At 35.4% G+C, this 15,880-nt stretch overlaps 1 protein-coding gene across 2 annotated transcripts; it reads right to left on the bottom strand.

The window, feature by feature from the left end:
* Nucleotides 1-501: 501 nt before the first annotated feature.
* On the bottom strand, nucleotides 502-7,609 carry LOC146145116 (uncharacterized). Of its 2 annotated transcripts, none has more exons than XM_083390230.1 (5): nucleotides 7,540-7,609; nucleotides 5,034-5,128; nucleotides 3,275-3,436; nucleotides 1,390-1,488; nucleotides 502-924 (listed from the first exon to the last, which is right to left on the bottom strand). In XM_083390230.1, exons 2-5 carry the CDS (start codon nucleotides 5,106-5,108, stop codon nucleotides 724-726), a joined length of 537 nt encoding a protein of 178 aa, XP_083246356.1. In that variant the 5' UTR covers nucleotides 5,109-5,128; nucleotides 7,540-7,609; the 3' UTR covers nucleotides 502-723. The 2 variants fall into 2 exon arrangements, with proteins under 2 accessions (XP_083246356.1, XP_083246355.1); XM_083390229.1 differs by lacking the exon at nucleotides 7,540-7,609 and adding an exon at nucleotides 7,417-7,536.
* Between the last annotated feature and the right edge of the window lie 8,271 nt (nucleotides 7,610-15,880).

Raw genomic sequence — 15,880 nt, 5'->3', positions numbered from 1 at the left:
AAGATTTCTCACTTTCCAAAGTTTTTTACCTTATGTTTCTAGAATGTTTTAGCCCATTTTAATAAAATTGTTTTAGTCCAAATGTGTTGTCCGTCCAACATCGTATATACAATTTGGGAAACTTAAACGACAATAAAGGCTTTTTGCGCTTTGCGCGATTCATTTACATCGTTATAGCTTTTGTATTAAAGTCCTGTCCAATCTAAAAAAACACCTGTCCAATCTAAAATTTTAACACACAGTCTGAGGATCACTTAAATAGGCCTGTTATTTAGTCAGCTAGTAGGGAAATTCTGCCAAACTGGCTGACAGGAAAAAAATGCTACAAAACCCACCCTGTGTAAAAATGTATCAACTTTAAAACACTTTTTCCACTGCTGTATTACGGAAAGACTTGTAATATGCAATTCAAATATCATCGGTAATAAATACCTAGATATGTCTTACTGTTTTGTTAAATAAAATAACGAAAACATTGACGCTGTTTAAACTTTCACTTTCGTAAAAATAGAAAGATAGTTTTTATTTGTTCAACTGTTCTGCGTAACAATAATTTTACAGTAATATGTGATGGGTAAAGCTAAGTGTAACATACTGATAGTAATGTTAAAATGTAGCAAAGTTGGCACTTGAAACAAATCCATAAAATATACAGTACGCTTTGATTAGAATTAAACATTGAGAGTATTTTATTCCTCAGAGATGAGACAAATCGGTTATTATTCACATTATTTGAATAAACCTAGGACTTAAAGAATGAACTGGTTCGCACGATGTTGGATTAAGATCGTTAACGGTTTGAAATGCAAAACTTGGGGCAGTTTTTGGACGTACTTTGTTGATTCGGATCATCATCGGAAAGTTTTGAGGTAGCTCAACACTTTGTAAACTTTGTCGGTCCGCCCATTGAGCGCAGTGGATTTTCTGGATAACAAAACACTTAAATAATGTAAAAATCTTATTATTGGCAAAATGACATGTTTATTTTTTAAATAAAGTTGTTTTAAAAAAAATTGCTTTGTTGTCTAGCTACAATTTGATTTTTTCCTAGCAAGCTAATTAAAAAAATGGTATTACTATTATGTGGCGTCATGTCTAAAAATTTGCTTGCACTTTTCAAACGAAATCTTTGAATCACAGCTGACCCATATCTTTAAAATGCAATTTTAGTCGAACTAAAAAAAGGTTCTGAAAAAAGTATCTATTTGTAGTTTTAGTTTCACAACAAAACAAATAAACTTAAATTCACGTAGGTAGCCCTTTCCACTATAAACAACTGACACCTAAAAAACAGTATTTCTGAGATTTGTATACATTATAAAAACATTTCTAGAACTGCACTATTTAAGGTAAAATAGTTCGGCCAAAAGTAGCATGTGAAATACATACCTGGCTAAGATCTTTTCGACCACACAACTCCAATGCGGCCACCAAATTGCGCATGCGACGGTTATCCAGACGATGTCGGTCCATCCACAACAGCAGCATCTAGATTGCAAACTCAGTCAAAAGGGTTCGTGATGAGTTATAATTACAACAAAAGACGTGTCCAAGAAAGTATCCCTCCCCCGTTGATGAAAACTTGTTTTAAACAGGCCGCAATACTTACATTAGATTAACATGAGTCGTAATTTAAAAACATAACTGTAGAAATATTCTATAACGCATCGGCGTCCAACCGTTCTAAGTATACAGGTCGAAATTCTAAGGTTCAAAAGATGTCGCGAGGCTTTATTTAGTAACATAGCGATCAATTGATTTCAAAAATCGTGCAAAATTTCTGATTCATCGCTGCGAAATTTTATTACAAAGTCTTCATGAACTGTTTGCAAATGTGTTGGTAATTTTGCATTGAGACAAAATCAAGAAGTTATCTTTAAGCTACCGTAAAGATTCACATTGAAAGTCAGCCAAACACTTTTGCAAATCTTTTTTTAGAGAGACACGAAATGTCCTAAAATTTAATGCCTATTTTGGCAGTCAGTAAATTCATTCCCCATTTTTTATTAGTTTTAAAAGTTATATCATCAAAAAATACCCCTATGGTTAAATTTAGCAATTTTATAAATTGGTATAAAAATATTCCACGACTAAGTCAATGTACTGCGAAGTATATGCCATGGAGTAATCACGCGTTTCTACTGCGAGAGGTTGTCCCCGGTCCCTTATCCGCGTGCTCGTAAGTCACGTGTTCTTAATTATTTAATGCGTTGTGCGGTGTTGTATCGCAATGTAAAATCCGTGATTACTCGCCTATAAATAATATATGACATATGATTTGATATTATTTATTTGTAACATCAAAAAAATACGAAAATCGACGACCATGACTATGAAGGATGAATGTTGAAATTCACATGTAACCAAAAAGTGATGTTACGGAATCGTCAGAGTGCTAAATAATGTATATTTTTTCTAAATATTTAAGGAAATATTTTCTTAACCGTGACCGGTTAACGACAGAGCTAGTTTGAGATCCCACTTTCTCTCATAAAAAGAGAGTAGTTTTTTTATGTCTTGGAGCACATGAGTTTCTTTATTTTACCCTTTATTTTACCCTATCGCCTGCCTTCTCGCTTAAAAGGGAGCGGTGTGAGTGACGTTTTTCTGCATGTTTCTTCAAGACTACATACCGGCGAACGTTTGCTGCCCGGCAATCGGCGGACAAACTTTGCCATTTAGTAAAGGGACGCGACACACAGTGCTTTGCTAAAGTAGCTTGCATGTATTCGCGAACTAGGTTGTTGGCGGAAACTAGGTAAAAAGGTCGGTTGTGAAAACAAGCCCTCTTCCAAGTTTGCATTATTTTTTCTAGTAACGTAATATACTCCTGAAACTCTCAAACTGCGTTTTTGCACATAAACCTAAGTATAGATAGACTCTTATTGACCCTTACTTGCCATACTTAAAGGTAGTAAGTTTTAAATAAAAGCCAAACATCGTATTGCTTGATTTAAACGTTTCTTCGTGACAAAATTAACTTAGTTTAGATTTAAACGCTATATTGCTAACGCCGGTGCAGTAAATAAAATTAATATATATTGCCCAAACACTTCATCGTACGGTTAAAGGAGAATAACAAACTTTTCAAGACGTCTAAATATGTGTTGTTCTACCATTTTTACATAATTTTCTTTACATAAAACCATTTTAGATTAACAATTGCAAAGCAAGAAAAAATTGATGCAGTATATAAAAGTAGAAAATCAGCAGTCCAATTCTGAGGTTTTGGCGAGCCACATGTCGGACGTCCCTGTTAAAAGAAACAATTTACCTTATAAGCCTTTTCCTTGTGACCTCTACAAGTTTTGTCAAAGGCGGCGATATCGGCACGAGTCAAGCCAAGGTTGTAGGCAAGGAGCGCCCATTCGTAGCCAATCACAGCACTCAAACTCCACATCACACGCTCGTCCAAAATATCCTTCACCACTTTTGTCTTGATTAAAAAATATACCAATTTAATGAAACCTAATTTCGAATTATTTACAAACTACATGGAATTCTAACAATATTTGGTTTTGCCGCGGTCTTATAATTTGTGTCGGCCTACGTATTTGACAAACGTGTGCTTCGGGTTATGTGAGTCTGGCTGCATTGTATCTCCTTTTGCCCATTGGGCTCATCCGAGTTTTTTCTGATTGCTTTTACTTTCACTTGATTAGGCACAGTTGTGCGGAAAGTGCTACTTTAGTTTTCGATCTTTCTGATTACTCACCTATTATACAACTCCAGCAAACGATTGAAATAGGAGTAAGTTCGGATTAGGACAAATACCTACATTTCAATAAGGCCTAATCACTTTAGGTCTTATTCTGTCGTAAATAATATTGCGCTTTAGGATTTTTATATTTCATTGGTCGTATTATATACTATGGCGTTATTTCACCTGTTCCGCGTGTTGTTTTATGTTTTTTATTGTTTTAGCAGTTTTATATATTTTTTGTGTGGTCCCCTCTTAATTTTTACAATCTTTGTAACATTTAAGGTAACCAGCAATTCTAAATCAGATGCATGTTAATTATTTCAAATTTTAAGCAACAAATGCTTCATCAAAAAACAAGCCCTATATGTAGTGTACATATAAATCAAACTTGTACAAATGATGTTATTGTTGTGATCGGTCTTTTGTCAACTTGATAAAGATTGATACCTGATACGCGCTTTCATTTCCTAGCGTTGTGTATGTTATTGTTGCGCCACTATAGCGTACAATTGGTCCTGTGGTGGGTTCGCATTTTATCGAATTCCTGCAGTATCTTATATATAAAGGATAAAAATAAAGACTTCTTAAAAAAGTAGCCTATAAATACCAAAAGTATAATGGGCCAATTAATTAAATCACAAATACCGGTATGCGTAGTTTTCGGTTCCTAAATGTAGTCACTCTACCAAATGAGCTACACAGGTTTAGAGGTCGAGTCGAGAAACAATCATGCGCCAATGCCTGACATTCTGTCAGTACAAGCAACTTCATATTGAAGGTGAACTACCAGTGCTGTAATGACCTAAGTCAATGACCCGGAAGTTCACCGGGAAGCTGTGTTTTTTCTGAATATAAATTTGACAAGTATAGTAACCCTATACTTATTCGAAGTATACGCAGAGAAATTGTAAGAGACTAATATGTAATCAAATTTTACTTTTTTATCCACGTTTTAATGCGTACAACAGCAGTGACCTTGCAAAAAAGTAATCTTCAAATATGTAAATCGTTTAGTGCGAACCGAGACTTACAAAGGCAAAAATGCCAATAACTTTTCATAGAAATTGTTTGAGACACTATGCACACATCGTTCGCCTTTGTACAGTTTGCGAGCGCTCAAAAACACTTTTCAAATCACGACCAAACAAGTGTGTTGACATCATGGTATGACATAGTTTTGTAAATTAATATGTCAGAAAACCCACCCAAAAGATTCCAGATCTCTGACTTTTTTATTTTTTCGAAGCGTAACGGTTTGTAGTTACAACAAAGTTAATGTAGTTACTTTACAGCCCATGCCAGTTGAAGTAAATTAAGCAAGCACACATACCTCTGCGTTCAGTTTTTTTGAGCTTTCCATTTCGATGCTTTGATTTGATCTCTGCAAATTGTTCCTTTTTGACATATGATTTCTCTTTTTGTCACCTTAATGACAAAAAAGAGTCTAAATAATAAAAAACAACATAACATAGGCTACTAATGTTTTTGTCAAAAAGTAAACGAAAACGACATCTAAAATACAACAAACAGCCAGGCAGATACAGCTGTAAAGTTAAATGTTCTATTGAAATAGAGTTTATAATGCTTCAATTATGTGTATACCTGGTTTTAAACGACCGGTTTTGCTTTAATCTTTAGGGGAAATGGCTTAACATTACCTTAAAATATTTAGGCAAATCAACTTATTTTAATGAACATTTTTTGACAAAAGTGGCTTATTTTATCATATATTAAAAACATTAACCAATTTCCCAGCGATTTGTTTCGTTTTCATAAATTGTTTTACTAGTTGTTTAAAATTGTATCGCTTGATGCAAAAGATTTGACTTGAACTTCGCTTGTTATTTATTTGTTAGAATCGTATTTAGTTGGATTTGATGTATTTAATTCAGGGGTCGGCCACCTACGGCCCACGAGCCGGATACGGTCCGACAGTATAATCTATCCTTTTTTATAATCTGGACACAAGGGCATGTCTCACAATTTTGAACTATTTTAACCTTGCAATAAGGCAAAAAACTTTTGCGCTTCGCGCAAATGTTGTTTCACTTTAAACTACATTTTTCTTTTCACCGAGTCTTCTCATACCAAAGGGCTGTACGCATGAAAACTATAAGTGTAAGCTATTCGTAGCATGGAACTCTATAAAACGAGAAATTTCTCCCAGTAAATTTGTATAATCTTTTCGCTGATGTAGTTCGTCTTTTATGATTAACGTATAAAAACAAGAGTATAAAAATATGTGCGTATTTTATTTTGAGTGTGCGCAATGCGTCACGTCTTCTTACATTAAAAGGTTTGCAAATTTAAATTAAACCAACGCAGTTTTTTTTCGCGCTTCGCGCGTTGCTACTTTATTAGTATAAAATAGACATTTATATTTAATTGCATGAAACATCTAGCTCCGACCCTGATCAAAAGTGCTTAAAAAGCCTTTTAGAATGTTTATAAAACAGATAAAAAGTATAAATTCATTTCTTAAAATTTTAGCGAATTACACAAATGGTAACAACCGAAAGCGTGAAAAAAAAACGAGAAAAAAGAAAGGGCACGCAACTGATAGTTATGTTATCAAACGGTGTTGTGGATCAATCACTGAAGACAAAAAAGACCAAAAAAATAGCTAACGCGTGAAAGCATTTTGTACATTGTAATTTGTCCAGCAAGTGATGACGCCTATTCATACGGCGAAATATATATTTCTGTAAAATTGTAAGTAAGGATTTCATGTTCATACCTGTTTTTTTTGTTTTTTTTATAAAAATGTAAATATCATCTGATTCGAAATCAAGAATCTTTGTTTTAGTTTTTATTGTCTGCAGGAGATTCCTTAGATTTGAAAGTTTTTCAACTTTTTTGTTAACTGTTTATTATTAAAAAACTAGATAAAAAACAAATTTGGTAAAATATTTGTTGTCCTATTTGTTTCACTTAAAATAATCAAATTTGAAATCAATTCATATGTGATGTTTAACAACTTAAAAAAAAATCAGGGCAAGGTTATTGACCTAAAGAAATTGTGATTTTTTCCGTGTTGATGACAATAAAAATAATGCTTTTCGTATCAACCAGCTTACAGTAATGCAATTTCAAAAAGTCATAAGGGTACTATATTTTAAACAGTTACATTATGAATTTAAATAATTATTTTTAATCTCTTATGTCATGAAATTATGCATGGTAAAGTAAAGAAATAACAAGCATTTTGAGATCGTCGATATCTGTTGTTTTACCACGTTTTACATGGCAATAGTTAAACAAATGCATTGCAAAAAAGTTGTTGGTGTCACGCTAGCGATTCGGCATAGGCTATACAGCAAGTACAAAAGTAGCAAGTTAAGCATTCCACTTCACCGGTTTTGGCGGGTCACATATGTTGCCCACGGTCGCAAATTGGAAACCAAAAGTTGTATGTACCTACTCCGATTTATTAACTGTAAAAATCGTCCATTGAATGCCTGACGAGAAAATAATTCATACAAAAGATAGCATATTCCCTACTTTTACCATTCACATTCAGGTAACCTAGTGCCATAGATATTATATAGTTATATACCGTACTTCGTAACCTCAAGTTGAACGTTTAGAAATCTTCATTATACAATATATCTCGTTACGGACCTGGAAAGCCTACGAAGTATGACTAGATCTAACTATTTTTGTTCTTAAATGTCTCTAATTTTATTGACAATAATTCAAATAACAAAGCAAACCTATACAACACCAGTGAAGCTTTAGCTTTGGCATTTCAAAGTTGCGTCTGAATTGATATTTGTCGTTTAAGTAATATCCTTATGAACAATATGCATTTGCTGCAAATACTGAAAAACACTTACCTTACAATACCGTCTAAAAGTAAATTGTCGTACATCATTATTGGTTTGTATGTATGGCGAGTGACCCGGCGCGAACTAATAATGACAATAATTACAAAACAATACGATGACAACGCAGGGTACAAACGCGTGCTCGTAAGACAAAGCTTCCAAACATAGTTTGATATCACTTGACAAGTTGGTCCTTGTCAAGGCTAACAAAGAGGCTCATTTAAAAATATACGTTTACCGTGAGTTATCCAAGAAACCCCAGTCATACACAACTCGGCGAAGATGTTTGCTGAATGTGCCTTTAATATTATTCAGCTGAACGCGTTTATTACTCTTAAAAACGTTTAATGCTACCATTTGTTTATTTTAAGAAACGGCGTTCACTTGTTTAATAAATAGATTTTGCCGAAATATTTTCGATAGCTTATTTTGATTGAACTTTTTGCACGTTTTTAAGCATTTTGGCAGGTTAAAATCTTGACAACTGTGCCATCATTGGGAGGCCACGGGCATAACTCTGTAGCTATAGGACAGGTATTGTCAAACCAAAGCGTCACTATGTTCTAAATTTGCAAGTTAACTTAAATGTGTCATTTTTATAATGACTGCAAAACTTTCTTGTAACGTTTCGTAACAAAGTTTTCTTACACGTTTTTTGACGGGTCAGTTTTTGACGGGTCATACATAAATGTTTAAAGATTAATATTGGATTCGTTTTATCACGAAAAGTTACGCTTAATCGAACGTTACCCATTGACAAGTTTGGATAAAAGCCTGTCGCTATTGCTAAACGCTTACTTTGCTCCTTTATATGTAGCCAAGTTGTGCGGAGCCAGCGTTTTTTCAGACGGCCTATTACTTTTAATTGCACTGTATTTTAAAAGTTGGTGTGGCTAAGAAATTTCGATATTGTGTCTGCGTGGTTCAGGCCCGCGTGCCAAATGTGGCTCTGAGAGTGCCTGTCAAGTTATATTTTTTGCCAACTTTAACTATGTGAACAAAAAAATTTTGTCGCGCTTCGCGCGTAGCCTGTTTTCTTCGTTTTATAGTATCATTATGGCTTGCCGATGTTTTCGGTATCAATTAAGGCGCCGTGTAATACTTCACCCTTTCTTGGTGTCAACAGCCTAGCGCTGTGTGAACTAAGACTCCTTACGGTTACAACATGTAATTTCTACCAAAATATATCTAGTTGTATTTTTCTATCAATTTTGTAATATGGGTATTGTATCATGAGTAACATTTATTCAAATTTTAAAACAAGATAAACATACTGACAATAATGTATTTTTTATGTGATTCGTGCGAACTTTTTACGAGATGCCATTTAGCTGTGGAGATGATTTTTTTGCGTTTTGAGAGATAAACTTGGTTTAGTTGCCTAATACCACACCGGTTAGCTCAGCGGTTCCCAAACTGGGGTCCGCGGACCAAATGGGGTCCGTACAGCAGTTTCAGAGGGTCCGCAAGGAGAATTAGTCTTTTAAGTTTTTAAACATTAGTCTATGTTTTAAACATGATCTGTCATCTTTATTGTCTTTAATTATGCTTTATTATTCGATCATATAGCGTGTTTTATGATGTCTATTGTGACATCATAAAGCATCTATTATGCTGTATTACCTGCTATCAGCGAATCGTTCACATTAGTTAGAACAGGGTGGTCCAAACCCAGTTGCAATTTCAGCCAAATATATCTAGTTAATTAAACCTTTTTGGGCGAAATGATAACGTCTTTGTAATTTAGCGATTGGGGAGTATGCAACATCTCTTTTACGCGAACATTCTACGCTTATAAAATGCAGTCTTCTAATTAAAATTTTTGTTAAATACACAAATTTTTCGCGCTTCGCGCACACCAGTTTTCCCACTCTCATAACATCCGACTTTATTTGCGCACAAGTTCGACGACAGAAGCAAGTTTCTGGAGCGTATCTGTCTTTCGATGCTACTTTGTGACGTTATCTTTAAACATTTCATGCCTCAACCAAACGAAAAACGTTGATCCGCTCCTGGTACGCATTTAGCCTTCTTTATGTGACCCGCAAAGAATATGCAAGAAATATTGTGGCCCGCGATGCAGTCAACCGTGGACCACCCTGAGTTAGAAGGTTGTTACATTAGAAAGAATCGTGACTGCACTAGTGTAGGCTACTACAAGAAATATGGGTCAACTGACCCTTGAAAATTTATAGGGCCGCGAAATATCAAAATAATTGCAACGGGTCCGCCAGGCAAAATTTTTAGAAAAGTTTGGGAACCGCTGGGTTAGCTAGATAACAACACGTTTCTTTATTTAGCCTACTTGAACCACACGGCGTTACTTGCGAAGTCAAATGTAAGGGTTTTTATGCACTTTTATAGTTTTATACTTATATCTATTCAGCCAAAAAGCGAAAATTTTGGTGATTTCTTGCGTCGTGTGACTTATAACAGATCCATTTCTGTTAAATTACACTATAAATGATTTCGAGCAATATTAGAATCCTTTCATGTGCCATATGCGTCACGTATACACGGGGCCGGATTAACATAGTAGCTGATGTAGTAGCTGCTACGGGCCCCGGCGCTTCACGAGACCCCGCGCTTGGTCAGCAAAACATATTTTTTGCAAAACAAAACATATAGTTGATAAGTATTTTTTTGGTTGCAAACTGGAATGGCTTAGAAGAATATTATAGTTGTAAGATTAAATTACTAGTCCCCACGTCTTGTCCCTTTCTAATTATTGGAAACTTGAAAAAACAGTAATTTCCGCTGGAGGTAACTGTCTTGATCGAGTGCTGTCACAAACACAATAATGTGACCGCCACTTTGGAAATACTTCGACACTTTTCATCATGAATACCCAGAAGTGTTAACTGTCAGTTTCGCTTTCAGCTTGGTTTCCCAGACGCACAAAAAACACTCGTGTACCTTGCAACTTTTTTCCATCGAATGCTCAGCTTTTAGTCGGTATAGTTCCGATTTTTGCTGCAGTCAAAATTTTTGGCGGAATCGCACAACTTAAGTTGCTTAACGCGAACTACAATAATTACAACATCACGCCACTTTTGAGGCATTGCGACGTAATACGAACGCCTAGTCCACGTTTCCTAACATTGATATTTTGTTACGCATTTGTCAATGTACGATGGTAACTGATTTTACTGGAGAGAGATCATTATTAAGATTTAAGTTGATTAAAAACTATATGCGAAACACAATGGGAAAAGATCGAGCGACTACACTATTTAACTCTTATGAACATTGAAAATGACGTTCTGAAGTCACTGAACTCATCTGAAATAATTGTCTGCAGAAATCAAAATGCGTCGAAAAATATGTATGATATTGTTGAAGTTTTATATTTCTCTTTGCAAATAAAACATTAGACTTTTGTTGTTGTAGAATGTAGATCAAATCTATAGAATATTCAATTAGCCTATTTCCCGGTCATTATTTGTACATCAAATCATCTGCCACAGGCCCCGCACTTAGTCAATCCGGCACTGCGTATACACTGCTTTCGTAGTGGTTTTACGTAGTGGGCCTCTGAAAAGCGTACCATAGGCCGCGGCAAAAAAAAATTGCCGAACACTGGTGTAGCCTAATGCCAGGTGCAGAAATTCGCAATTTTCTTGAAGGGCGTTAACTTGCAAAAGAAACTCGTAAAACGCAAGTATGCAGGGTTACTCAAGGTCAATTTTAGGCCAATATTTAGCGAGGTTATGCACAGCGTAGCCTATTTCTCAAGTAATAAAACAAAAAATCAGAAATCATCTCGCCGAATCTGGTAACGTTCGCTTGGTACAAAACAGAGCCGAATGTAAAAAAAAAACTTTGTAAGATAAACCTTTGTAATGACCTCTACGCTAATTAAAATGACGGGTTTGTTATTTTTTAGAAAATTACTGATTTTGTTACTTTTTTAGAAATCTTTATAAATGCATTTATTCGTTGATTAATAGCCATATTTGTTATTAACGTGTAACGAAAGAAGTAAACCAAGTAAAAACAGTTAAACACAACGCTAGGTATTTTTATAAGCAGGGGCCACGAGGATCGATAGCCTTTCAAAGGGGGCCACGAACCATAAAAGGTTGAGAACCACTGGTTTAGTCCCACGGCGTTAAGCACAAATCTTGGCACGAGGGCGCTAATGGAATTTTTTCGAATCTTATTTATACGTGGGTACACTATGCACGGATCTGTAATGTAGCTTAATAATAAATTTCAAAGCCAAAAAGGTCGAGTAGATCGACAACATCTTGATTACGACGTTTCGATACGAACTTGTATCATCTTCAGTTAGTGTGGCTGAAAAGCAAATCAAAGCATCACTTATAAAAGGTAGGACGCAATTGTTATCATCTGAGTTTTTACAGTTGGAGCCTTTAGGTGTTGAATAGGTAGAGCGGTGTAGATGAGGTGTCGACGTTCAGTTCAGGGCTGCAGTCTTCAATAGATAGCGACTTGAGTAGCCGCAATCTAAACACGTCTGAAGCCCTTCCGAGCACTTCGGGTTTGCAAAAATCAACCTTATGGTCCGAGTGCTACAGAAGATGTCTGCAAACCTCTGATTTCTCGTCCACTCTGTGTTCTTTGACCCTCGTTAAAACATTTCGTCGGGTTTGACCAATGTAGGAAGCACCACATGAACACGTTATAATTTATACACGACACTAGATCACTGCAAATGTTCCTGTCGATCCTTTATGCGAAACGATTTCGTCATTTTGGTTGTGTCGTGGATCAATCGAAATCCAACTTTGCCACCAGTAGCGCGAAGTACAAACCTGTGAATTTCACGGCGTATATGGTGTGAAGCTGGGCCTATGTATGGTAGTCGCATCAATATATGTTTAGAACAAAAAATAGCGGACCATATATCAATAAATTTCTGTTTCATTTACATTCCTTCTCAAATCCTTCCCAACCCATTATTTCTGTAAAATTAAGTATAGTGACACAAATTAAACTAATCTCTTCAATAATTAATTCTAGCTTTTTTTAAATTGGTTTGTGGCCCATCTAAAAAATTTCCATGGCCCACCAGTGAGCCATGGCCCTGGTCTAGTATGTTGATGGTTTGTAGGAATCTTTTCAGTCTAATGGCGCCGTGTTTATCCATAGGACTATAAACAATGAAAGTTTCGCCGACTTAGCATATTTAAGTTCCTATTTAGCACCCACGATTCTATAGTGTTTTTTTAAACAAACGTAAAATCTATAAAGCAAGGATGTCCAACCCGTGATCCGTCTATAATGTTTAGGTGCGACCCACCCTTAATTATATTTTCAAGTCGTGTGTTTTTAGAAAAAATGTTACTATAATCAAAACGTGTAGAACGCACAGTATATTGGACGTCATAGATTTCCTGAGAATCTAATCAAATCTGAGGTCGCATCTCAACAGCCAACGTTCACTCTGTGTTAAGTCAGAGTTGTTAAAATGTGTGGAGTTCTGGAATTTACCTCTGTCTATTTAATTTTGTTAACTGTGTATATATTTTGTAATTTTTTTGTCTCTGAAATTGAATAATTGTGTTCTAAGGCACTGTCTTAAATTCAGTACCTACAATGTCAAAAACGTACTTTTCTTTCAAAAGACCTTTAATCGTAAAAAAGAGGCCATTAGCGCGTCCAAACCATACAACAAAGGTTTTGCACCTTTGTACGGAAGCGGAACCCCGGAGACCTTATCCAGACACTCAAAGCCCATGCAACCTTCACGTAAAATATTTTTTATCTCTATTCTCAGCCTCGCGCTGATTTTTTTTATCTTTTTTTTTAATAGACAATGAACCAACCTCAATTTTCGTGTTTAATTTCTTTTAGAAGCCTTAAGTAGGCCATTATGAAAGGTAACGAGGCAAGTATCAGGACTTTGAGCGGCTTTAAACCTGAAATTAGTAAATAAGTGAATAAAAACATCCACATTTGTTCCTTGGCGCATATACCCATAAACCAGGGATCGGGAACCTTTTTAGCCCAGGGAGCAATAAAAGCCAATTATTCTTGGTTGCTTTCCCATGAGAGCCATATATAACACTTTTTTTAGCCTCTAGTTATAGTTGAAAAAAACAGTAAATTGAGCAGGGAACTTTTTTTTTATTGCAATTTAAAATAAATAAATAAGTCAAGTTTGTTGCACTGAGTATGTGATACTGGAAACCACCTTGACCCTTACAATATAAATGTCGACCTTAATTCCCGTCAATTCATTCGAACTAAGATATACTGATGATGCCTTTGCTTGTCAAATATATATGTATCATATCTTTAAAATATTTTAATACTGTCTGACCTGAATCGCTAGCTTTGCTAAAGGATTTTGCTGTTAGATAAGTTTGCATAAATTTAATTTAAGAAGTCCCGTCGGCCTTTTGGATACAAAGATAGAAATATAAGCTTAGATTTATCTTCAATCAAAAGAAAAGGTTGAGAACAGGGCCTTTTGGATACAAAGATTCCACCAAACGGGCTAACAGTCGCGAAAAAAAGGATTCGCGCGAATTGCTGAAAAATTTGCTACTATGTGTGTTAAAAAAGGAAAAATAAAGTTAGCAAACCGGTCGTGGCCGCTTTCAGTATTTTTATCCAAATCATGCGAAGAAATATAAGCTTAGATTTATCTTCAATCAAAAGAAAAGGTTGAGAACAGGGCCTTTTGGATACGAAGATTCCACCAAACGGGCTAACAGTTATTCAAATCATGCGAAGAAATGAAAGCTTAGATTTATCTTCAATCAAGATTCTTTTATCAAAGAGACATGTGGCGTCACAAAATACAGCCATATATGTCCCCGCGTCATAGGTTCCCGATCCTGCCATAAACAATCGATTCGCCCTCGGCAAGCTTGCATAATAGCCCATGTGATTATCGTCGTTTTAGGTATTTTTGGAGGTGTGCCGCCGACTTATTTATATCCTTTTGGTGTGCCGCAAGTAACAAAAGGTCGATAAGCACTGACCTAGATTAAATATGACTTTCGTGTTTCCCTAAAGCTGAATTTCTCAAATCGGATTTTAAAATCCATGTATAGTTACCCCTGAGAGAAAATTTAGGGGTAGGCCTACGCGAGCAAGGTCATTTTACAACCACTGGCTATTTTTCGTATTTTTAAAGAATAGTTTCTTTCGTTTATGTGACGACCGAGAAAAAGTTTAGGCTTAGGGCAGCGTTTAAAGTAAAACCAAAACCATGCTATACGCAGGTTAATGACTTACTGCCAGTTATCAATAAACTAATTGTGTTTGAATGCTAATATTTTACAGGTAGAAAACTATCATACCACCATAACCAGTTTTTATTGTTTTTAAATTTGCCCAGGCTTTGGAGTTATTGTTGTTGTTTCTTAACAAAGGAGCTTGTACAAAGCTTTATGACGTCACTGTTGAAACAATAACTGCTGTTAACTTCAAAATGTCAAGCGCTTGAACTGGACATTTCTGATTATGTAAACCAGGGTTGTTAAACAAATAAAACAAAAGTTTGAGAACCTATACCCTCAAGCAATTTCAAAAATATAGAAATCAATGGTAAACACCTTTAGAATAGACTGCTTATGGTTATATGCGCCGAAGGCGGAAAATTTTGGCGTGTTATATTTCCATACCATGTAATTTTAGGCTTTTAAATCCTAAAACAATCCGCCTAATATCCTGGACTTACATGGATATGGCTACACCTCCGAATTATACAATGTTAGGCTTCTAAATGGCATTCGGAAAATCAAAACTTTTTTTTGTACTTTAATATTTTAAGTCTTTTGGAACATTAACCAAGATAAATTTTGCAACAGCAACCAACGTAGAAAAAAATTGCTTAACATCCTGGACATATTCGGCTACCCATCAGGATTAGAGAATGTTAAGTGCTTATAAATGGCATTAAGAAAGTGAAACTCGCACTGTTTACCGATATCAGAAACAACCGAGATAATTTTTTTAGTGCGAAGTGATGAGGACAATAAGAACAAGATGCCTACTATTTTACATCGAAGTTGGATGTCGTGTGGATAACAATTCTGGGGTTCCGCTTCTTCTCAGAGGTTTAAAATCATAGTCGTAAAATTTTTAGACGCGCAAATGACGTGGTTAGTTGAGTTAGCTCCAAAATTATTTTCAAATTACAAGTTTTTTGCAATTAAAGGAAAATAGGTGTGAAAGAGTTAAATAATAAAAGTAAGTTTAGCAGAATTATAGCATGCAATCTAAATCCTTTCCTAAACTGTTTGTTTTTAGTATTTTTGTCCTAATCCGTAAACAATGCCTGGAAAAAATAGCAAGGAAAAAAATATTTGTCCGCCGCGGCACACCTGCAATGGTCTCGTGGCACTGCTCTAGTCTATAGACCAGTGATTTG

This window comes from Ascidiella aspersa, chromosome 5, assembly GCF_963924565.1.
Source record: "Ascidiella aspersa chromosome 5, kaAscAspe10.2, whole genome shotgun sequence".
Lineage (NCBI taxonomy): Eukaryota > Metazoa > Chordata > Ascidiacea > Phlebobranchia > Ascidiidae > Ascidiella > Ascidiella aspersa.
Note: the sequence above shows the minus strand (reverse complement) of the source record. Positions and strands in the feature narration are given on the sequence as shown.